Here is a 23,547-nt window from a genome sequence, read left to right as displayed (position 1 = left end):
AAACGGGGTAAGGTTAGTAACCAATCAGATTGCAGGAAAATGAAAGACAGCTTTTGTAATTGTTTACAAACCAGCTCAAAACTGGATCAACAAGATATTTCTACAGACCAACTAGTCTTGTATTTGAGCCACTGAATTTTGCTATTTCAAATGGGATGTAATAAGGTGGTAACTCGACTTCTTATCGTGCAATTTTTTTGTCTGCAATCACGTGTATGATATCTGAGACAAAAGTTCAGTTACCATCTATAACCATTGAAGTGAAGGTGCTAGCCTGATGACTTAGAAAAAGAAAGAGAAAGTAGCTCAAACACCAATGGTTTGAAAGCTAAAATGCTTTATACTTACTCCTGACATGAAATTGTTGATAGTCAGAATACTAGGATGATTAGAAAATTTGATTATGACTCACTACTAGGCAAAAGAAAATTGGCCCGTGACAGTGCCAAACGAGGAATTTGAGTTTCGGTTCTTAAAATGTTGTACAATGTGGGGCTATTGAATTGTAAATGCAAATTGAGAAAGGGTAAGTGACAAGATAATTTTGATTACTTTCTATTGAGGAAGACATGATTCTTTCGTTGCAAATTTTATTCGTCAGACAAGTTGGTGGTGAGAAAACCGGAAGTCACGGAGGGAGGGCTCGTATCCCCCGCTCCAGGCTGTTCCCATTCCCAGGGATTCGCCTCTGTAAAATGTAGACCATAGGTGCTTCTAAAACGCATGACCCTTACGACTCGGAAATTTTTCAAATTTCAAAAGAAGACCCTCTCCGATAGAACGCATCTAACTGAATGGATAATTCGGACCTGTTTACATGGAGGTGGGGGATTCCGGGTAGTTGAGATAACCTGCCTAGGTGGGGTAACTCGCATGTCCATATAATTTCTTATTTTATTTCGATCACGCTTACATGAAAGGCGGGTTGCCCGGTCTGCCAGATAGGGTAACCCTGTCAGCCGGGGTGACAATTTGCCATGTAAACGTGTCAAGGTGGGGTAATCCGCTCAGCCGGGGTCGCGTTCATGGAAAAAAGCTCAAAAGCGAAACGTGTGTTTTAAAACTTTGTACATTCCCTAGCCGTCTCATGGCAGAAATCACCAGAAACTACAACGGACACACAAGGAGTATAAAATGTTCACATTCGGAATATTTAGCGTTGTAAATCGACCATATTTGGTTTCCCAAACTATTCCGTATAACGTATTAAGTCAACGGTTTCTCGCGAAGCCAAACACTGCGTAACACAACGCATAACGCTTTCATGAATAAATACATATGTGTCCGAGAATTAATGTTTCGTCTTTTTCGAGATGTGAGCTTAGGACGCCTCTGCTCAAACTCCTTCATTGCAAGCGCAAGAACACCCCAGCACCCCGGGGCTGTAAGATTGCATATAAACGCGTTTAATTTTTCGGTTTCGGCTAGGCGGGTTACCTCACCTACTTGGGGTCCCCCACCTCCACGTAAACAGGCCCTTAGTTTCCTCGAGGGCCTCTGTGTTCAGATTCAAATTTTTGAATGAATATTCAAGCTAAAGAGAGTGGCATAAACTAAGCTTAGAATTTTGCAAGGGTGATAATGAAAGCAACGATGACAATAATAATACGAATAAAGAAGAAAATGTAAAGGACGATGACCACAATGATGATGTTGGAGACGAGCATGATGATGTCAACGATGACTAAAACATGAGTACAATTTAATGACATTCCATATAATACTCTTGATAATACCAAATCTGTTGGAATATACAGAACGTGGAAAGCACACGATATCTTAAGTACTGATTAAGCTTGACTGACGGAAAGAAATGCTGCAAGGGTGTCGTTTGTCATCCACTATTTTACCCCCATGGCCACATGACCACAACTTCTCTGCAACATTTTCCTATCGGTCACAGTGGTAGCGTTCTACCTTCCGCCCCCACGCCCACGGCAAAGCCCTTTTAAAGAAAAACTCGTCACACCAGACACAAAGTTTGGAAACGTGGGATATCACTTGATGAACATCACTAGATATTCCCCCAATTTCAGCTCGAACTGATTGGATTCAAGTGAAACATTTGACAGGTTATTTAAACGCCACACTGATCACTGCAACATAGCGTCTTTAAAGCCGGGGTATATAAGCAAACAAGGTGTGTTATAATAGGAGCGCTGAGCAGAAGAAAGAGAGAGAGGCTTGAAATGCGACCTGTCCAATTAGTCCCCTTTTTTCTGGCTGTGAGCTACTTTCGCGGCCCTAATACTAACTTAGCGCCTGGTATGGACTACCTGCCGCAAGCTGTTTTTCATAGCTAGCCACAACGACTGCCAGTTACGAAGTTCAAAAGAAAAAGTTAATGTTGTATAAACCATCTCTTGTGAACACACTTTCTTTTCGGGTGTAAACTAAACCGAAGATCAGGAGATCTTGGAACCTCTGGAACCTACGGACCCTGTGGAACTTGTGGAAGCGATAGAACTTGGGAACCTTTGAAACCTGCGTAACCTCCGGAACCTATGTTTCTTTGTAAAAGAAAATTAATGAGATAAAATTAAAACCAAAAAGACCTTAGAACTGTCTGAAAATTCGCTCTCTGGTATAGACGAGAATGCTTTTTAAAGAGAAATGTGTTTTAACTGTCTTTGACACCCAATTAAATTGATGTGACTTCCACAATACTAGTACAAGGGTATGAAATGTCTTTAGGAGCAATCAGCAGTCGCACAAAATTGAACAATAATTTGAAAGCTGTTACGGTCTGGGTACCACCGGGTAGCCGAATAACGCCGCATCCGAAGGCTCTAAGAAAACCCATATGCTGGAACTCTTTGTACATAAACCTGGAATGAGGAACACGAGCGCAAGGTAACATCATCGCCCGTGTTTTTTCATTTATCATTTTTTCTACCAAAAAAATGATGGATCTACAGATTCCTCTGGTTCTGGAGGTTCCGCGGTCTGCTGATCCATAGTTTAATATCACGCTTTTTTTTCACTATTTTTAGAGATCTACGCTGAAGGAAACGCTTTCTAGTGAGACAGTTCACCTTGAGACTTACGTATCTAAAATCTACCAAATGTATTTCTGATAGTATTTTGTCTTGAAGTATTATTCGATGCCGAAAGAATCTTGAACAGTCTGAAAATATTGCGATTTACGCATGAGATCAATATCAATCGTGCTTTTACAAAGCTTATAATTTTGAGTGACGTTTATATTCCGACTCACACCTGACCTTTCATGCTTCATTCACCCCTTGTGACGTCATGTTACGATATAGATAAAGCATTCCAACAAGCACGAAACTGTTTTCGTAGAGTTTCCATATCGCAGGCTATCAGTGAATACCGGCTCTTGAACAGGACCGCCCTCAAGTCTATCTCCTACAAACAGGCAAGTTAAATATAATTTCAAGTTAGTGAGTTCGTCGATTATTCTATATCAAGTCAGTTGGTGATTTCACGTGTTAAATATTGACCTGTATTACTAACTTCCGGCCAGCAGGTCACACAATCAACTTCGTGGGAATCCATTGTCATTGAGAACAAATTCGGTCCAAGGAGGTTCGGAGATGGGAGAATCATGGGACGTAAACAATTTCAAACAAGGTCTTGGTGCCGAAAAGGGACAAAACTATAAACCCACCTTCGGTGCCATGAGGCAGTTATCCACTAATGAGAGAGGTGTTATTGCCGATGTGAAAGTTGTCGATGTTGAAAAACGCCGTAGCAAAGAACATTCCGGCAGCAAAAATTATGTACGTATTATATGGAGTCTTACGCCTCGCAACGTAGCTTTTTGACTCCTCCTCGTATCTTACTGTTTCATTGATTGAAAAATTAATTTGAAATGGAGAAATTCCCTTTCGTTTACACACCCTTTGGCATAACTTTGCAGGAATACGTTTTGAAAGTTAGATGGCTGGACGAGAACCAATATTGCATATTTCGTCGTTACAGTATGTTCTTCGATCTACAGGTAGGTTGAGGTCGAGTTTTAAAGTTAAGCATTGCTTATCGTCGTTGTATCAGGTATACTTCATTTTTCGTGGTTAATGAAACCTTGGTTTACGTGTATGGAAACGTGCAATCATGATTAGCTGATCCACTGGAGAAACGTTTGCGAGCTGGCAAACGCAAATGTGTCACTTCTATTTTGAACTCTCTGGTCGAGGGTTTCAAACATTTATTTATCTTTTAAATGCTTCCTGTCACGGCATGTAATTCGTGTTAAAGTTACCAACTGTCTTTAAAGTAATCAATGCTACACTTTCTTACCAAAAGGTCAAGCAAAAACTAATCAAAAACTAATCAAAACTTTACTTTTAATAAGTTAATGAAGGACAATTCGTAGATATGTTACCAGTGGTTACATTTGTTTGTAAACATGTTGTTTATTCCGGAAGAGGCCAAGAAATAATTATTTTAATGATTACGCTTGACCCCAACTCATGAGGCAATCAATTTGAAAATTCAACGTCCCCCCCTCTGGCCACCCACAGTGCCGTAAAAAATCACCCTCGACTCAAACATGAGTCATACACAAAGACCTGACCCAAACAATCCAATAAATTAGCATAACAATTGCCTGAATTCCGTTAGGAAAACCGAGTTTACAAAACTAGTTCAAATTATGTTCAAGTTTCGTCAGTTTTCAGCGCATTCTTCGTCAACAAAAAAAGTTTGAAATAATAAATTTTAAGTGGCTTAAACATAAAGCCACTGGAGCTGATTTCTATTGTGTCTTCTAATCTGTAAAGCAGACATTTTTTCTTACAGCTTCGCTGCTGTTTACGGTGCTGAGCTTTTGTTGTCATCGAACGATTTCAGTTACTCAGTGATGCAACAAATGCTGTTGTCTCGCGCGGTCTTGTTTGTTACGCGCGATCCTTCGAAGCTCTTCGGTGTTTCTTCGGTCCAATAAATCTCCTTTCAAACTCAACATGAAGATTAGGGGTAGTTAAATGCAGGAAGATTTCAGTTTCGATGCGATTTACAAAATATGGTTAAATATTTCTCTAGTAAAGAAGAAGAGCTCGTGTATACTGAAACCGTGGTGATATAAACAAGTGCCAATAAACTTAACGGCACACGGTTACATTTTGCTCTGCAGTTTTTTTAATTCACCGTGTTTCTAACACATCCTCAGAAATAAGAGATTACTTTTTTGGGAAATTTCTATTAGTCTGAATTCTACTTCTTTAACTAGAAGTGATGAAAAATGCGATTTTTGACCTTGAAAAAGGAGGGTCGACTTATACACGAGTAAATACGGTATTTGACTACCATCCTTGCCCAGTGGGGAATTTACACTGGATGTGTCAAGTGGTTTCAGCACAAACACATGTTTTATCTTTTCATATGGAGAAGTTTAGAGGTATAGCGTTGACTTTTGCCATGGCCAATGGCCAAGAAGAATAGTACCCTTTTTTAAAAGCTTGTTAAATGTGTAGAGAGTCACTATCGCTGATTTTGCACCTATACAAAAAGACAAATTGACCATCATTGGGTGGGGCATTTGAGCATAAGTTTTGCACCAGGAGGCAGGAATTTGATTGAAACAATCTACATTGCCTGGTGGAGGGAATGTTGAATCTTTGATTTGATGGACTGAAATCTGTTGTGCGACTGAACTCTATTGCAAGGGAAATTCTGAATTAATTCCTTGATAATTATTTGCATGCTGTGTGCAGCACTCAGATGAAAGTTGGCTTCAAGTTGTCAATTTTATCCTTCCCCTCTTTCATTATTTGACAACAACGTTTTCTTGGATAACCTTATAAAAAATACAGTTTTGTTTTAGATTTACATGACTGTGGCTGTAGGCAAATGGCTCTCAGAATATTTTTACGAATCCACAGTGATTTCATCATGCATCATTCTTAACTGAAAGGGAGGCAAACAGCAATGTCAAAGACTGGACTATTCTGTGGAATTAAACATTATGCATATTACCTTGATATAATTTCAATATTGACAGGCTGGTCTGCGACAACTTTTCCAAGAAAAACAACATATCACAATTCCGGAATTGCCTGGTAAGAGGATTTTATTTTGATTCTGGGAAGGTGGAAATGAACAAAACTCAGCTATTAGAAGTCTATTTAACACTAGAGTGTGAATCTCAGAATAGTTAGAAAATTTTTAGAATTCATTTATTTGATTGGTTAAGTAATCTGGCATGAGTCCTTGTCACTGAAGGTATTGCATCCATTAGGAAATTTTTGAGTAGAATACAACTCTGAATTTATTTGATCAACTTTTTGCTGTTAATATTAATTTGAATAAAAGGTAAGCTGTTTGTTTCATTGCCCATCTCAATTCTGTATTGAGACAGTCATATTTGAAAAAATTATCCAAAAAAAGGAGGGAAAAATGTGCTTAAATTATTTTCAATGAGCTTAACTCTTATTCTAAAAAATTGCATTTTAGGACTGCTAAAATACTATGTAGAAAATTTAGACATGCAAAGTTATTTGTCTTTAGCTCTCCTTTTCGCTTTTTGCATTTATCTTGGACAATGTTATTGCAGTAAGGAGTGTATATTTTTGAACAGTTGCTCGTTTTGCTGGGGGAATGTTGTTTGGAGCATTAGCGAAGAAACAGTGTAAACACATTGAAGAATTCTGCCAGGTATGCTTACTTTGAGATCTTGAACAATTAATGTTACCACAAGCAGAGTAGAAAGTTTATGTTTCTTTTCAAAAATAGATTCACTTATTATTATTATTATTATTATTATTATTATTGTTATTGACATCATAATTACTCATTTGACTATGATTCACTATGGCATCATATCCCAACTAGTAATTAACTCGAGCTTTTTCTTTATGTTTACATTTTATTTTTGTTTTCCACAATCCAACATCAAAGCTTTTAGTCAAGATTGTGGTCTTGAAGTTCTATATTGGGTTGAGTTTTCCAAATACAGACATAGCACGCACCAATTTGAATTCCTAAATATTTCTTTAGATAAACAACCTCATATGTCAGATGATTGGCTGTAAACTAAGATTGTGAAATATGAATGTCATGTGGAAATCCAGTGCCACATTCTAGAAACTTCAGAGTAATGTCCTATAAAACTCTTATGTTGCAATGTTAAACTTCAATATAGCTTTGAGAAACTTAATGTTACTTCCCATTTTTGTGGGCGTCTTTCAGGAGAAAATATGTTCGCACGTTAGTTTCACTAAAATCCTAGCAAACTATATATCAGAAAAAAGCTTTATAAGTGCAGTTTCTGATAAAAATATGCTTTAAGCGAGTTTTTCTTCTAGGAAGTGTCAGGAGCCAGTAAACTGACCTAGGGTTCTTCTATTGAATTTATTGGGTATTGGATATGGCAGCATAAGCAAAATGGCTGTACAGTCTTATTCACAAAGCATCAATCAACAGGAGTGTGTCAGGCTTTTCCAATATTCTGATTGGTTGTCTAGATATCAGCAACTTAAGTGCCTAAATGGATGCCATGAGACAAACATTTCAAATATCAAAATTTCACAACACCCTTCTGTTTGTCATTATTCCTGGAATGTTTTAGCAAAATTTAAAGACAATTGGTCAAATCTAAGTACCCTATAAATTCGCTTAAAGCAGATGTATTCGTCCCAAAATCAAATGCAAGATTTTAGCTCATAAAGGGTCACAAACAACTCGTGCCATGCCAGGAGATTATCTTGCCTCCTGTAACTACAAACCAATGTGACAACGAGACCCCCATTACATCAATGATGATGGATGAATATTTCTTGGGAAAAGTGACCCATTGCAGACACATTTTTTTAATCTCTACTGCTCAGTGGAGTGTTGAGGAGGACCACGCAATAATGGGCAAAGTTGCCAAAGGCAAAGGAAAAACCAGTGGCAAAAATGGAAAAACTAGGAAATGTGTTGAGAAACAAGACAATGAATTGACAGAAAGCTTTCAAAATGGGGATTGTTAATGTTTTTTGTATCAAGGTTAGTACTTGCATAAATAAAAGGAAACCTTGTTTTTAACATTATGTTTGACAAATTTAGGTTTGACAGAGATTTCTTTGTTTGAAATCTGGATGCCAGTGTGTGGAGCTCCGCCAGTACCAGTCACTTTCACAAAGGATTTTTTTCTTTTCTTGACAGAATGGTACTCTTTCTCATTTCGTTGGGCCTGTTTTTTCTTTGGTTTTTTTTTTTTTTACTGGACTTTCTTTCGCTTTTGATTTTTCCATGAGTAAAGATTTTCCCATAAGCAAAGAGCTTCCACATGTGAATTTTGTGAAGTGCCCAATGCAAACAAAATATGCAAATAATTTGAAAAACGAGCCCCAAGTGTGGGTTGCTTTGAAAATTCCCTTAGGGAACTTGCCCAGGTACAAGATTATGACACCTTCCGGATTTATTAACTTTTCTTCGACAATATGTTGTTTTTAACAACTCAGGTACTAAAGATTTCAGAACTTTTTATATGAGCACGTCAGTTTAAATGTTAACTTCAATTAGGTAAAATAAAAGAAAAAAACTATTTTTTTGGCTTCTAAAGGTGGGAAGTAACATTATGTTGTTGAAGATTGTCATTTTCTTGAATATGTTATTTGTTTCATCCTCAGAACATTCAACAAATCATTAATTTGGTAGTTTCATAGTCAGGGCCTTTGATCTCTTTTAGAGGAACCTGGCAGAGCTGACAATTAACTGTTAGGGAAACTTGATGAAATGCTGGGGAGTAACCAATGATAGACTGTCATCCCATCCAGGGGTGGAAAAACATTATTCCTAGTTCCTTAGTGCTGTATAAATGGGAATAGGCTCTGACTGAATGAGCCACTTGGCTCAAGTAGATACTTAATCTTGTTTACCCTTTGCTTGGTGTATATTCATAACCTGAGGCAAGTATATTTACCAGAATGACCCCTTGTGCTTGGTTAGTAAGAAGTTATTATTTCTGTGGGTTATGATATTTTCTTTGAATTTAACTGTCATAGTTGTCTCAAGTTCCCAGTCATCAATGTCATCAGATTAATCCTTTAATTTTGTGGTTTGTGCCATGAAAATCCAACCTAGCATCATAATTATAATATACAGTGTCTGAAAATCTTGTGCATCTTTTAGAGAGTGATTCAGCTACCACCTGTTGTGTCTCAGTCAGACACTGTCCTGCAGTTCTTCAGCCAGTGGGGAACAGATGCATTTGTGAGGATTGAATCAAATGAAAAATGGTAAGCCCAGCACAGCTGCTGCTACTGATGATGGCCAAAAAAAAAGATAGCATTTTTATGTTAACATTCTGCAAAAAATCCCAGAGTTCATCGTGCAAAGTTGAAATCTAATTACGAATTTGAAACCAATTTATATCACTCTATACATGATTGCTAATTCAGTATTTTTTGACTGTTTATTCTGTTAACTTCTAAAAGTACCAAGCTGCCAAATTCTCATTTTGGAAGAAGTGAGGAACAGCTTGTTGAGAGATACCAGTCAGTGGCAGAATTTACTGGTGGAGGAAGGGGAGAGATGAGCTTGAGAGAAAATGAAATGGTAACAGTCATTGAAAAAAACAATACAGGTTTGAATTATTTCTTGACCTTATTACAATTTGAATTGGCATAGAATAGAAAACTGCAGGAGATCAGTACATGCATGTTCGAAAGTGTAATAAGGATTTTAACAACCATAGAAAGAGCAAGGTGGAAGGAGTCCAGAGTGAAATGAACAAAAAGACATGTTTTAGAAAAAGTGAGAGAAATGTTCTAATGCAAAATAGTTCATTCAAAATGTTTCCCCAGAAATTGGAGAGGAAAGAGTTTGTATTCACGATGAAATGACAGGGCTGGGTATCAGAGATATAGACAGTAATTGTTGCTATTGTTGCCCCTGTTGTTCCTTTTGTTAACTGGGTAAGGTTTTCTCACTTCTGCTATTTATATTAGAATTGACTTTCTAAATTTACTTTGCTTGATGTCCAATTGTTTTAATAGGTTGGTGGCTTGTTGCAAATGCAAGAGGGGAGCATGGTTTTGCTCCAGCAACATTTCTTGAACTAGTAGACTCTGGACGACGCACAGAAGAGGAGGAATGGAGAGATGTTGAGGAGGATGAGCGTAAGTTCTTGTGTGACCTCTGACAAACCATAGGGAACTTAACATTAAATTACTTAATTCTTGTTCATTTTTTCCCGACAATTTATTATGTTTAAGATTTAAAGTTTGTCTCCAAAGGTTAATAGAGTAGCTGGCCATATTTTATTGTATTCTGGTTCTGCCTCAAGTCTGGGTTCTCTGTATCTTAGAGCCACTTGCATTGTTTGCTGCTCCTTCAGCCTGATGGGAAACTGGTTTACCATAGAAGGTTATCAGCTTCAAAAATTTGTGATTTTCAATTGCTCATGCTTTCAACCTCCTGCTAGTTTTTAAATTTTAGGATACTTGAATGGCTGACAATGTTATTTTAATGTTACAATCTGTCAAAATGAAAAGTGTATTTATTTATTTTATTTATTTATTTATTTAAGGATTTGTACAAAGCAGTACCACAGCAAAAACAATAGGACATAAGTCTCCTACTAAGTTTAAGCTCCAACCCAACCCCCTCCTAAAATAACTTAATAATTCTCAGTTAATCAATTAATTAATGTATCTCAATTAAATTAACAAAACCAAGCAAGGGAATGGGTAACTCCAGTCATATCCTTGGAATGTAGAGAAATGTGCATATTCTAATTTGGGATTTTTCCCTTGCTAAATAATTCCCCTAGATAATGACTGCAAATATATGAAAATCATATATGTGTACTGCGGTTGAAGAAACGAATATAGAAGCGATCCTTGCAGCCTCCTACTTGACTGCTGAATACAGGTCACCTATGTGATGGCTCTGGTTGAAAACTTAGTCACTGCAATTTTTTTCCTCTTTCTATTGGCCACCAAAATGGTTGCTGCTCAGAGCCCTGGCCAGTGAAATCACTGTTTTGCCACATAATAGTTGTTACCATTCCTACTGAAATCTCTGTTTTGCATGCAGGAGACTGAAAGTATGCATGACCTGAGTTCTTCTCAGAGCCTTAAATTCTATCATAGTTTTACACACTTTTACACGTATATTCAAAATTCAAAGGATGTAAATCTTTTTTGGTCCATAAGAATTACAAAATGAAGAGCTATCCCTTTTATTTTTATTTTTGAATTATTGCATTAAGTTCCCCTCCCCCCCCCCCCTCCTTAACTATGCTCCTCTTGACCAAGTCCTTTTACTTTTACTGCAGGCTTTTGGGTTGCAATTGAGTCATACTCAGCTAAGAGTGATGATGAACTAACTTACAGAGCTGGAGAAGAAGTTGAAGTTCTGGCCACCAGCAACTTTGGTTGGTGGAAGATAAAGTATGTTATTTGAAGAATAGCTGGAGTATAGCCACTTTTGCTTTGCAAATCTTTTTTTTTTTTTTCGGGCAAGTTCAGTTCAATGAAAATGTTTTGTACCTCTGTTTAGAATAAAAGGAAAAGTTGGTCTTACACCTGGATCCAATCTGGTTCAAGCCAAGCCAAGTGCAGATCCTCTCTTATCTGATGACCAACAAAAGAAAAGGGTGAGTGGAATTGTCTTAATGTGCAACAACTGCAATATAAATGAATGTAATTAATGCTTCTTTTAATGCAGTATTTCTTTTTTTTTTCTGCAAAAGTTATCTGTAATATAATATTCTTAAATAATCTCAGTAATTGAGATAACTGACTGCACTGTCCGTTTTCTTATCAGGGTTCTTCATATTCAAGCATCAGTGGCATATATGCAAGTATAAGGTCACCTCCCCCTAGAAGGTAAAACTGAACATGATGTGACGGCTCAAATGCTAAAAGGTTTTTGAAGACTATTATCAACATGTAGAACTTCTAAATTAAAAAAACATTAAATCATTGAAAAATAATCTGTTACCACGATTGGCGGTAATGTCGCCATCTGATTGGCCAATCTGCCGGTTTTGATAAAAGTACAGACAATGCTGCTGGCGTCAACGTGTCACGCAATGCCTTTATCACTGAAAGAATCGTTGTATTTTACAAATTTTGACCACTATGATAACGAATCTCGTCGTCGACGAGAGTATAGACCACGCTAAACAACTTTCAATTTTTTTTACCACGATACCGACGTCAAATAAAACGGCTATTATCGACAACGGCAAACTGGCCAATCAGATTGCGACATTACTACCAATTGTATAAAAAGTCTAATTGAATATTACATTGAGTTTGAAGAGGGAAATGCTTACCCTGAACAGAATGTTTCTGTTGTACAAGATTTAAGTTAACAGTTTTTTACTTTTTATGTCAGGCAGGTCCTGTCATATCTGCCAGCTTTCGAACTTTCTAATCAGCGCTGAGTGCCACTTGCCTTCGCCTGAAGTTTTTTTCGATCTTGTAGCTTGAATATTCACTTCTGTGACTTCCAAATGGCTGAGAGATCAAGCGAAATGAAACTGTAGAAAAATACGTGAATATCTCTAACAATCGAAGGCATTTCAGCCACGTAAGGTCGGATATGTTCGCTTCTCCTACTGTCTACCGAGAGATTTTTGTCAAATTTAGTAGACATTTTACCCACTATTTTTCTCAATTATTCAGCTTGTCATTTCAATTCCATCTCTTCCTTTTCCCATAGCACCAAGTGGTTTCTAAACACCCTAAACCCATATCTTTGTGCAACTCGCTGCAATCCTTTTTAAGGGTTTAACCTTGCAACACGAAACTGTTCCCACGATGGTTGTTCCCCGAAGTCGGTTCATCCTCTATCCGTTGAAAAAAAATAAAAAAAAAATAAAAAAACCGCGAGATGTGAGGCTTCTTGTGTTCTATTGCATATTTTGAAGGCCCTCTGCTATTTGAAATTCTTTTCACATCTCACTACGAGAAGTTTTTTTGTGACATTGACTGAGACCGTAAAAAGAATACAACTACTTCTGGCGAGCCGGCTTTAACATCAAACAATCAACCGGAATTTCCTCATTTTAGCATTAAAATTAAACAGGACAGACTAATCTGTAGGAAATGCAGGAAACATTTCCATGCGACCTTATTCGTTTGAATGGGGCATGTGAAAAAATTGGACGTTTTAGGAAATTGGCAGGTATAAATTTTATTCCTAAAAACTTTAGCTTGGGTGGTGTAGCTGTGACAGAGTTCATTGAGTACTTTTGAGGATAGGGTGAGTTTGAGTGTCAGAAATGTACAGCATCTCTAACTTGATATATACCATTGTGCAGAGGAGTGGCTAGGTTTTTTCAAGGGGAGGGGGGGTGAGCACCTTACCAGGAGGAGCTTATACTGATCCTCTACTTTGTTTATAAACGGGTTCGTATTCATATGGCTAGAGGACCGGCAAATGGAGTGAGTAGCACTGGAAATGCCTTACATCTGATAGACTCTTCCGATTCTTTCGTTTTGCCAACAGTGCTTGCTTACTGATATCTTTGATATGACTATTAATCTTTTCATAATGTATTCTCAGAGATTCTAGCAAAACAAGGAAAAGAGAAGCTAACAACAATGAAGCCTCTGAAAAAGCAAGAGTTTCACGTTCGCAGTCCACACCTCGTAGGTTCATTTGTTTGCAGTAAATGTTAATACGTAATTCTCATACTTTATATTTTTGTATTAGTGCTGTTGGCGTTGATGGAAAATTATTATATTTCAGAAGTTAAAAATATTCATGATTATTAACGTTTGGAACCAGCATTATGGTGCTGCTCCCAAATGCTAGCTATAAAGGACAATGCTTCTTTAATTAGTCAAGAGAAAGTCCTAAGTCAAGAATTGTTTTCTCTTAATACCTTGTAGCTACTTGATTACACCTTTTGAGGACCTGCGTGAATTACCTAACCTCTCTTTTGGTTTCACCCTTATTCGAGTTCATTTTCTCTTTGTATTAGCCTCAATTCACTTCGATTCTCTAATCCACTGAATTTAACAAGAAGCTTTCTAATTGAAAGGAATGGTAGTATTTATTTAATTTGCTATCCTTTCTTTCAAGATGCATTAGAGTATGCTACAGTGGAGATATTGTCAAGTTCCCCATCAGCCAACAGAAATCTTCAGTTTAGTTTTGAAGACTCCAGGTAATATATAACGCGCCAGTTGGTCCCCATAGAACGGGAATCTTTGATCATATAATTTTTTTAAACGTATGTCGACATGATCGACTGTTTATATTCATTTTTGTGGTTACAGGGGCGGGGTAAACTCATTTTTGGTAATTACTACAACTATGTTAAGCAGTTACACTGTATTTGTTCGGCTTTATGCCCAAATAGCAAATACGCAGGCTGCATTTACTCTGTGCTTTGTCGAACAAAAACTAACAGAATGAGCAATCTGAATATGAAATGACTAAGACTGAATTGCCTCGTCAGCAACTCTGTTCTTCTGTGCCCTACTGTTTCCCGCTCTTTGAGATTTCAAACAGTTGCATCACCTTTTGAAAATTTTCTTCAAATGTGCTGAAAACTTGACTACTGACGCCGCCATTATGAATAAACAGTCAGGTTACAAAGGTCTTTCGAAGCTTTAAATAAGTGCATTGTTGTTATTTCGTTTTCACTATTTAATGGTGGAGATGAAAACATAATCTCTGGATTTCATTTTTAAATTAAATTCAGAAATCATATTTAACTCCTCCGGCTTGACTGATCATTTGCCCGGGAAACCAGGTGTGCAGCATCACTAAACAGAGCAAGGCAGAAAAATATCCTGTAGGTAAAGTAATGCGCACGTTATCTGTTTTCCTTTCAGTGAAACTGTTCCTCAATATGCTTCCGTTATTCCAAAGCATCTAAGGTAAGATATATTTGGTGACTAGAGAGGTTCTTACCGAGATTGTTACAAAACCATTTTTCTGTAGAGATGTCTTGATTGTACCATAGTTTCGATTGTACTATAGTCTGAGTTGTACTATGGCGTGTAGATGCAGTAAATCAATAACACTAACTTATTCAATTACAAGTATGTGCGATACAAAGTAGACGAAGAGCGAGAAGCTTTTGATTCATCAAGAAATAATATGGTTTTATGGGATTTTAAACTCGTCACGATATTCGTATTTTTGGTTTAATCACTTTCCTGTCACGACTGGTTGTCACGATGATAGCTTTAAAGGTAATGAGGCTCGGGTTGTGTCTATAGGTTTTAGGCAGTTTACTTACAGCTCAAACGATCTTTCCTCATCAAAGTGCTCCAGCACCTTTCTTAAGGTCCCTGTGGCTCCATAATTTGTGTTTGTTTGCTTGTTTTTCTTTTCTTTTTCCTTTTTTTAAATGAAATCCACGGAAGTGTCTACACTAATACGCCCAAGGTTGTTTTCCAGCCTCCTTGGGACTGCTACTAATGCCCCCAGTACCTTTTGTTACCTCCCCAACACCTGAGTAGTTTGCGACTGCACAAGTATTCTTATTTTTTGCCATTTCCGTTTGCCTCAAATTGGCCTTCCTGGGTTGTCATTATTATTAGGCTGTTATTTTTATTATTATTAGTATAAGTATTATTAATGTCATTATTTTTGCGAAATTTGAAGAAAGCAAATGAATCATCCATATCTTTTATTGATTATCACTGCAAGGTTAGTCGTGCAATGGTGTTTTTTTTAGGGAGGGGACAAAATGTGCTATGGGCAACTCGAAAATATATGAGGCTATTGCAAAAGTGCAAACATGATAAGATTCGATATTCAGTAAACAGAAATTTAAGAAACGAAAATACTTATTTTTTTTTTTAGTGAGCAGATAACAAGTGATATGTCTATGATGAAGTTTCACTCGGTTGGGTGGTTATGGCTGACTACTACATTAACCAACTGAGCTCATCATATTTTGTTCAATGTATCCAAGTATTTTCCATAGTTTCTTTTTGATTTTTCTATTTTGTTTATCAATATAGATTTTTTTTTCTTCTGTCTTTAGACTGAACAGATCCCACAGTATGAGTGAAGATGGGTCAGAAATCAGAAGACCGGTAATGAACAGTCAACTCCTTATGAACTTGTGCCGCTAAGTTTGTTACTTTGTGTTTCGGTTGTGATCGTGACATGTTATCCCTCCATTCACTGCATTCCTCAACAATATCACAGAAAAGAAATATGGACATTTTTATTTTCCAGCAGAAGCGGAATGGCTGCCCAAACCTCCCGTCCACTCCACCGCTGGTTTCTCTACACAACTCTAACTCTCGCAGTGTAGACCATGATGACATGAGTTATGCGAGAGTGCATGAGTTCAGACAACCGCCACTTACTAGTACCCCAAGGGTGCGTTTATTGCAACCCCCGGACGAGGGACTCGTCAGATTTGGCTCCCACAAATACGAGAATGTTCTTAGAGCTGATCTTCATGTTGGGACAGTAAGTTATGAGCGCGACATGTGGTATGCGTTCTCATAGCATTGTTGACTAAGTAACTGTGAGCTATGGCTTGACTTATTCCTCGAGATATAAACCAGTTAAACAAATTTATAGGAAGGTTGAACCTGATGGTTTAATAATACGTTGAAGAGCATAGAAACCCTGTGGAATCCTGTAGATCTTTTGAAGTCTGAAATTTTGTGGGTTTATACGATGAACTTCCTGATTTCACTGTCATGTCTACTGGTCTTGACTAGGACTTTTACTGATGTTCTTGTTTTGGCTGTCTTAGTCAAAGATTGGTTCGGTTGATCGGAAGTATTATGTACGTTGTTGATCATTTGTTAAAAAGTTTGGCTTAGTGTTATAATAACAAAAGTTTAATCTTCTAAGGTCACTTGGTCCGCTAGCGCACTCGTGCCACTCATGATTGTATGGTGCATATTTAAGCGTGTATTTTAGAGTTCATAGTCGGTCTGTTTGGGTCAGAGTAAGAGTCAGTCAGTAATGGTTAAAGGGGAAAAAAGTGCACGAAGTAAAGCTACTGTGAAGCAGAATTGTAGCAGATAACAAAGAGGACTGAAAAGGAATGGTCTTGAGTCCTTGGTGTCTTACGTTAAGCGTGTTACTCTCTGCAGCTCATCTCCCTCTATTCATGTCGCAACATTTCTTGCAATTTTTTTCCTCTCGTTGAATAAATGGCTCCCTTTTTTAGTATCCCACGTGAAAACATAGAAAATCGTCGACGTAGGGAGTTTTCCTCAGTTTTCAAAGCTAAGGTGCAAGCAAACATGTGACAGTTAGTGGGACAAATATGAAATAATAAAACGGTTAAACACGAGCAATCTTCATTTCAGACTTACTGTTGTTAATCTTATTTCAATCTCATTTTAGCCCGGGGAGCATTATGTGGCTATCACAAACTACGCACCTCCACCAGATCGCAATGAAGATCTGCCCCTAACAGCGACAGAAGAGGTACGCCTTCTCTGTGAGGATGGCGCCTGGTCATTCGTTTGTACAGTAGACGCAACCAAAAGGAGTGGATGGGTGCCGACTTCATTGTTGAAGAGCAAGGAAGTTTCCCATTACAACATGACTAGGAGGTCCAAATCTGTTGGGGACATTTACAACGCTTATGAAGAAGAAGAAGCGGCAGCTCGTGGAGCACCTCCGTCTCAGATGGTGCAGAAGCCTCCTGTACCAACACCTAGGAGCGATCTTGAGCAGAAGAAGACTTCAGTGGACGTAACTAGTGCCCCAAGCGAAGAAGCGCCTCCACTGCCTGGTGCCCCACCAGATTACATCCGGAAGCCTGGTAAGACACCGACGCCCTGTTTTCTGTTTTCTTGTTTCACAGATACCATATACGTAATGTAAGGCTAACTAAACAGACTTTTTATCTGTCTCTCTTTCGGCGCGCTTCATATTATTGAGCGCATCAACTGCGGAGAAAGTCCTACAAGAACGCGTAAGGGTGAGCTTCGCTGAAATAGGAGTAGTTCAGCCAAGAAAGTTTACGACTGTTTGGCCGAGATGTCGAGTCACGCTGATCGAGACGTTCCTGTCGAAGATGCGCCATGTGGGTTGTAACCCTGCGAGTGACTTGCAGGGGAAGTATTGTCCTCATCGCTTGATTCGCTACATGATACTGAAAGCTTTGTGGCTTGTAGGCTGAATTTAAGTTGCTGTACAGACGAGTGCACTTCAACTGACTACAATGAAAGCGATGGGAATGGAAAACGGCTGAATTTCTCAGTCATAGAACAATCAACAGCTTTAACGGTTGTCAAGTGACCATCAACAGCAAAAAACTTGGCTGAACATGCCTCTCGCAAGATCGATTAAGCGTTAGACCCTTAATAATGACGTTTGCGCAGTTTCCGTATCTGTTGAATGAGTGCGATTTTTGAGCGGCTACATGTTTTATCATATTTTGCTATTCAAGCAATTGTTTACCGGTTTAGAGACAAAGATATGTGCTTTGTATGCTAAATTTGCCTCGTAGCACAAATATAAAGATTGTGTACTGTGAGGTGTTTGGGACTAAGACCGGCTCGTATAATCTCCAAATATCACGGGCCGCTCTAATGATATTTTGGTAAATTTTGAAACATCAAAATTCCCCCAGAGACCGTTCTATTTCTGGTGTTAAGTGACTTTAAGTCCCCTTTTGAGTCCTTCTGAGGAAAGACTTCTTTCTTCTAGGAAAGGTGAACGAACACTACTTCGCGCGGGAAGACTTTACAACAAAAAATTCAAACTGCATCTCGGTGCGCAAAGGAGAAGTAGGCCAGTTATTAGCAGTACAGTCCTTAGGTTGGTGGAAAATGAATGTAGAAGGTGTGGTCGGATGGACTCCAGGCGATTTCTGGGAACTGCTACAGGATGAGGTACTATAATGTTAATGTTAGTCCATTCTGAAAATAAATTACATCTATAAGCTGTTTTCTTGAACCAAATGTTAATTTGAGACAAAGACAACCTCTATTTTTAAAGGCTCAGTAATCATCTGTTGTAATAAGTTTCTTTCGAGACGGAGATTTTGTGAAACAAGAACTCATAAAAAGACAGAGGTTTTCAAAAGGAGGGACCTCTTGGGTAAGAAAGCTCAAATTTAAGGGGAAGATGAAAAAATATTTCTTTTCAAATCGCTCCCGTTGTTACTCAGTTAGATTAAGGTATGGACTAACGGCGGACTAACGGAAGATTGGAGGTGGGCGGGTGAGTCATTCCCTTCTTCGCGCTCCGCTAGAAATCTAAGTGTGAGTGAAGTGGACGAATCTTCTTTTTTCTACTTTGATCTCTTTCGTTACTGGGGCGAAAAATGATCACCAAGTTGAGAAACTGTATTGTTGAGGTATTGAATTTTGCACATCACTATAAGTGCTGTGAATCAGGACGTCAAATTACAGAAGCTTGATGGTGAAGTGACTGAAGGACACAAAAGCGGGGTGTTATTACTGACTCAGTATGTAAAGAACTCTTTCAGTAGCAGGCAGACTTCAATTAAGACTGTTGAGCACTGCGTCACTTAAACACTGCGTCACACACACTACCCGCTAAAAAACGGATGGATTCTCATTCGCCAAAAAATGGATGGCCATTTCGGCATTTCTACGATTACTGTCAGTAATAGATGTTGAAATTTTCCATTCGTTACTTGTAGGAAGAAACTCTCAACGAAATGCCTCCAAAGAGCAAGCAGCGAGAAAGGCACAGTTCTTTCGGTAAGTCATGTTGTTAGATGTCTTAGTTGGTGTAAAATTCCGTCAAAATATTCCAAGAACAATTGCCAAAACAATTTCCCTTTTTGTGGAAGCATGTGTATCTGATGCTTGTGTCATTTGTGCTGTCACAGGAGACGAGTTGTGGTATTACGGGAAAATGTCACGTCAGAAGTGCGAGGAACTTATGATGAGAGTAAGATATAAATATGTTCAATTTTTTAATGTTAACTCATACTGATGCAGGAAAACCGATCCAAGACGACAACACGGCAACACGAATGTATAGTGTTTTGTGCACTGGTTCGTTAAAAAAGAATACGATCGTACTGAGAGTCGAGGAAAACATCTGTCTGAACTGACGGCTTGCAGGCCTATGGTGGACATAGTTCTTCCATATTTTTATTGTCTTTTTTTTTAATCTTACATTGGTTGTTATGTCGAATTGACAGTTGATGTTATGGTAAAGTGAAAGGAAGTTATTGTGCATAACAGAATAACTAAAATGATGAAATTTTGTAATTTTGATTTGTTTTCTGTCCAACAGAGCGCCAAAGAACTCGACTACTTGATACGAGAGAGCACTCAGAAGGTAAAAAGAATTAAAACAGACAATAAAAATGTACCTATTCCCTTTCTAGCGAGCGTGAATTCTTGCCCTCACCGCCTTTTTTTTCGTATTTTTAGTTTGCTTCTTTCGTGCTATCGGTCAAGTATGGCGGAAAGTAAGTACTATTTCATTTTCTCGCTTAGTTCTGCAATTTCGTAATTTTGCTACAAGGGTTAGCGTCGTCTAATTTATCGCTAGACGTATCGGTAATAAATGAGAACCAGAGAAAAGCTGACGTTCGGCAATTCAAGTCAAATTATATTTATTATTATTGTTATTACTATTATTGTTATTATTATCATTGTCGTTGTTGTTATCATTATCACTACCATTGCGTTTTCGTTAATGTTTCCTTTTTCCTGTTTTAAACTTTAGGATTCGCCATTTTCCCATAGAACTGACACCAAGCGGTCGTTATGTTATTGGCAAGCATGCGTTCGATGGTTTGACGGAAATTGTAACATTTTACAAGACCCACGCGTTGTTTTATACGCAGAACAAAGAAGCGATCACCCTTGGGGAATCATTCCGGGGAATGTAGAACTTGTGTTAGTGATATACTGTCCTCATTACGACAGTGGTACGACCCTACATGCAAGTGTCGTGAAATTGTACAACACCCAATATATTCTCGTGAATCAGGATGTTCGCTGATATCGATTCCATTTCAATACCTCTTGGTTTCTCAAGACGATCGTATTGTGAATCCTAGTCCAAGAAGTACCATTTTTCGGCCCTATCTAAACCCGTAGATGACGGATATGACATTAAGATATCCCAAGGGACCTTCGGGCCAATGCATCGAGAGTCTCTCCGTTTGCCCCGTCTTTTAACAATTTTATCAACTGACTTTCACTCAATTTGCAGCACATTTATCTCACAAGAAAACCACTCATTGAAAACGTAAGAAAAAAATTATAACTTGGAGCTAATGAAAACAGACGTTTGTAAAAAACAATTAGAAATAATACATTTGAGAGGATATTTCCTCGCGTAAAAAATATAAAATATATATATATTTTATGATGAATGCCCGAGGTAATTCACGTGTATCAATTTGCGCTGTTGCCTGAGATGTCAAATATTTTAATGAAATTAATATGAAGGTAGTTATTTAGAGATATTTTATTTGTGTACCTCTAAGCAACGCAAAAGTTCATGGGGCCAAAAGTGGTTTCTTTATAAAATTTTATAAAATTGTTGTTACTGGTATATGTTAAGGCTTTTTAAAGACGTCTGTTAAAAAAGTGACGAATAAATTAATTTAACCCAAGTACTACCAGCGTTTGAATAAAAATAGTAACAGTGCCAAACTTACATGATTCTTTCACCTAATATGCCAGTTTTCAACTTCTTCGTGGGAGCATCGAGAAAACATTTCAGGCTACTTTGGTTTGTACTTTTTGCAACACAGACGTGTTAAAAGTCAAGATTTCATATACTTCCGTATTAATTGTATTAGAAATGACTGAGGTTACCTATTTACATCTCACAACAATCGGAGAGTTTGGTGAGATATTTCTTCCCAATCAGTGAGACTGTTAAGTGCAAAATAGTGAGAGGAGTTGAGTCATCTTGCTGGCTCTAGTTATATTTCAATGGGGAAGAAAGGGAGACCAAGTTCTTTTAAACCGATTTGAAGCTTTTAAAAGAATTTATTTGAAACTCCGTCCAACATGCATAGGTTAGATATGGAAAGTTGTCAAAAAAGAAAATATCTTGATGATAATAAGAACAATCAAAAATAAAAGAAGAAAAGGATCAAAATGTTAATCCAATTTCGAAAAAAGAAAAAAAAAAGAACCGAAACCGTAGATGAAATAATACCAAAGTGGAACAAAGAGATAACTGGTCAGAAAAGAGAAGACTCAAGGAAGGAAGAAAATAAAGTGATGTCAATAAGGGAGAAAAATAGAAAAGGTAGCGGATACTATGCGAAATTCCCGCCTTAAGCCAGCTGGAGAGCTACTCCTAGTCTGCCAGCTACAAATCCTACTCGGGGAGAAGCCAGAATAACTCCCATGGCGCCGGTGATTCGTACCCGCAACCTCGATGACCTCTGTTGTGCATGATACGCGAAAGCGTTTGCCACTGAACCATCGGGAAACTGCTAGTTATATTAACATAATTTGTCGGTGTGTAGAGTTTTTAAATATTGGGAGGGAGAGGGTGGAGGAATGAGGACGTTGTCTGACCGAGAATACAACTGAGCGTTTTCGGTCACGAGTAAAGGAAATGAATCCGACAAAAAACTAATATGAGCGATATAAACAAAGAATCAGAATATGTCGTAACTGTGGACGGCCTCGTTTACAGGGGCTCTTAGGACAACGAAACGAAGCTGGGGAGCTGCTTCAATTACTCATGGCGGTGGGGACTGCCTGAAGATCTCGAGGCAGTCGACAGGGAGATTCATGTCTCAATTAAGGATAAAGATATCTCAAGAACTTATCTCCTTCTCCCCAAAGCTCAGATGCCCTTGCCAAGATGATTGTTGAATTTACTTGGAAGGCCCACAGAGGAAACCTCATGGAGATAAAGACGAACTTGTAGTCGGACCTACGTGGAAACATCTGCATATCCGAGTCTTGTAGACTACTGACAAATCCGTTTTTGAATTTGATCGTATTTTCCATACATAGACAAGTAAGCCTCCAGTTACCTCTAATTCTTTCTAGCGTAGCTTAATTCTACTTCTAATTGCTGCTTGCACATTAATATAACGATTTTGACTAGAAAAATTCCATTTGTGTCGAAGGAGGCCAAAGTCATTCCCATTTTAAAGAATCTCCAAATTTATGGAGCGTGCGCTTTAAGTTGATCTACAGGCTTTTCATGAAGAAAACAATGTCTGATCAGTATTTAAGTCTGGTTTTCGCTAAAAACATTCTACTGAAACTGTTGTAGTTTTTACTTGGTTTACCATATATAAAAGCACATAAATAAACAACAGCTGACAGGTGCTGCTTTTATTGACCTAAAAAAGGCCTCCGTTCTTGTCCACCATCATTGCCTCCTTCGCTACTATGGAGTCAGTTAGAGCAAATCCAGTTCGTTTAGAAATTATCTGACAAGTTATATTCAAAGAGTGGATGTTTCACTGATCCTGTGTTTTAACTGATCCTATGTTCTCACTGATCATATGTTCTCACTAATCCTATGTTCAAACCGATCCTATGTTCTCATTGATCCTATGTTTTTACTGATCCTATGTTCTCAATGATCCTATGTTCTCACTGATCCTATGTTCTCAATGATCCTATGTTCTCACTGATCCTATGTTCAAACTGATCCTATGTTCTTACTGATCCAATGTTCAAACTGATCCTATGTTCTCACTGATCCTATGTTCTCAATGAT

At 38.0% G+C, this 23,547-nt stretch overlaps 1 protein-coding gene across 2 annotated transcripts; it reads left to right on the top strand.

The window, feature by feature from the left end:
• The first annotated feature begins 3,289 nt into the window (after positions 1-3,289).
• On the top strand, positions 3,290-21,463 carry LOC131799552 (uncharacterized). 2 transcript variants are annotated; one of them, XM_059117271.2, is made up of 23 exons: positions 3,290-3,382; positions 3,494-3,746; positions 3,887-3,967; positions 5,969-6,026; positions 6,545-6,621; positions 9,082-9,188; positions 9,387-9,535; positions 9,948-10,070; positions 11,231-11,345; positions 11,455-11,551; positions 11,722-11,783; positions 13,471-13,556; positions 13,993-14,077; positions 14,751-14,795; positions 15,914-15,965; positions 16,114-16,350; positions 17,245-17,668; positions 18,559-18,743; positions 19,520-19,580; positions 19,712-19,773; positions 20,125-20,169; positions 20,265-20,302; positions 20,563-21,463. In XM_059117271.2, the coding sequence occupies exons 2-23, from the start codon at positions 3,561-3,563 to the stop codon at positions 20,726-20,728; spliced, it is 2,541 nt and encodes an 846-aa protein (XP_058973254.2). In that variant the 5' UTR covers positions 3,290-3,382; positions 3,494-3,560; the 3' UTR covers positions 20,729-21,463. The 2 variants fall into 2 exon arrangements, with proteins under 2 accessions (XP_058973254.2, XP_058973253.2); XM_059117270.2 differs by having other exon boundaries at positions 16,111-16,350.
• The last annotated feature ends 2,084 nt before the right edge of the window (positions 21,464-23,547 follow it).

Source organism: Pocillopora verrucosa, chromosome 2 (genome assembly GCF_036669915.1).
Source record: "Pocillopora verrucosa isolate sample1 chromosome 2, ASM3666991v2, whole genome shotgun sequence".
Classification (NCBI taxonomy): Eukaryota; Metazoa; Cnidaria; class Anthozoa; order Scleractinia; family Pocilloporidae; genus Pocillopora; species Pocillopora verrucosa.
The sequence above is the reverse complement of the archived record's forward strand: the minus strand, read 5'-3'. Positions and strand labels throughout refer to the sequence as shown.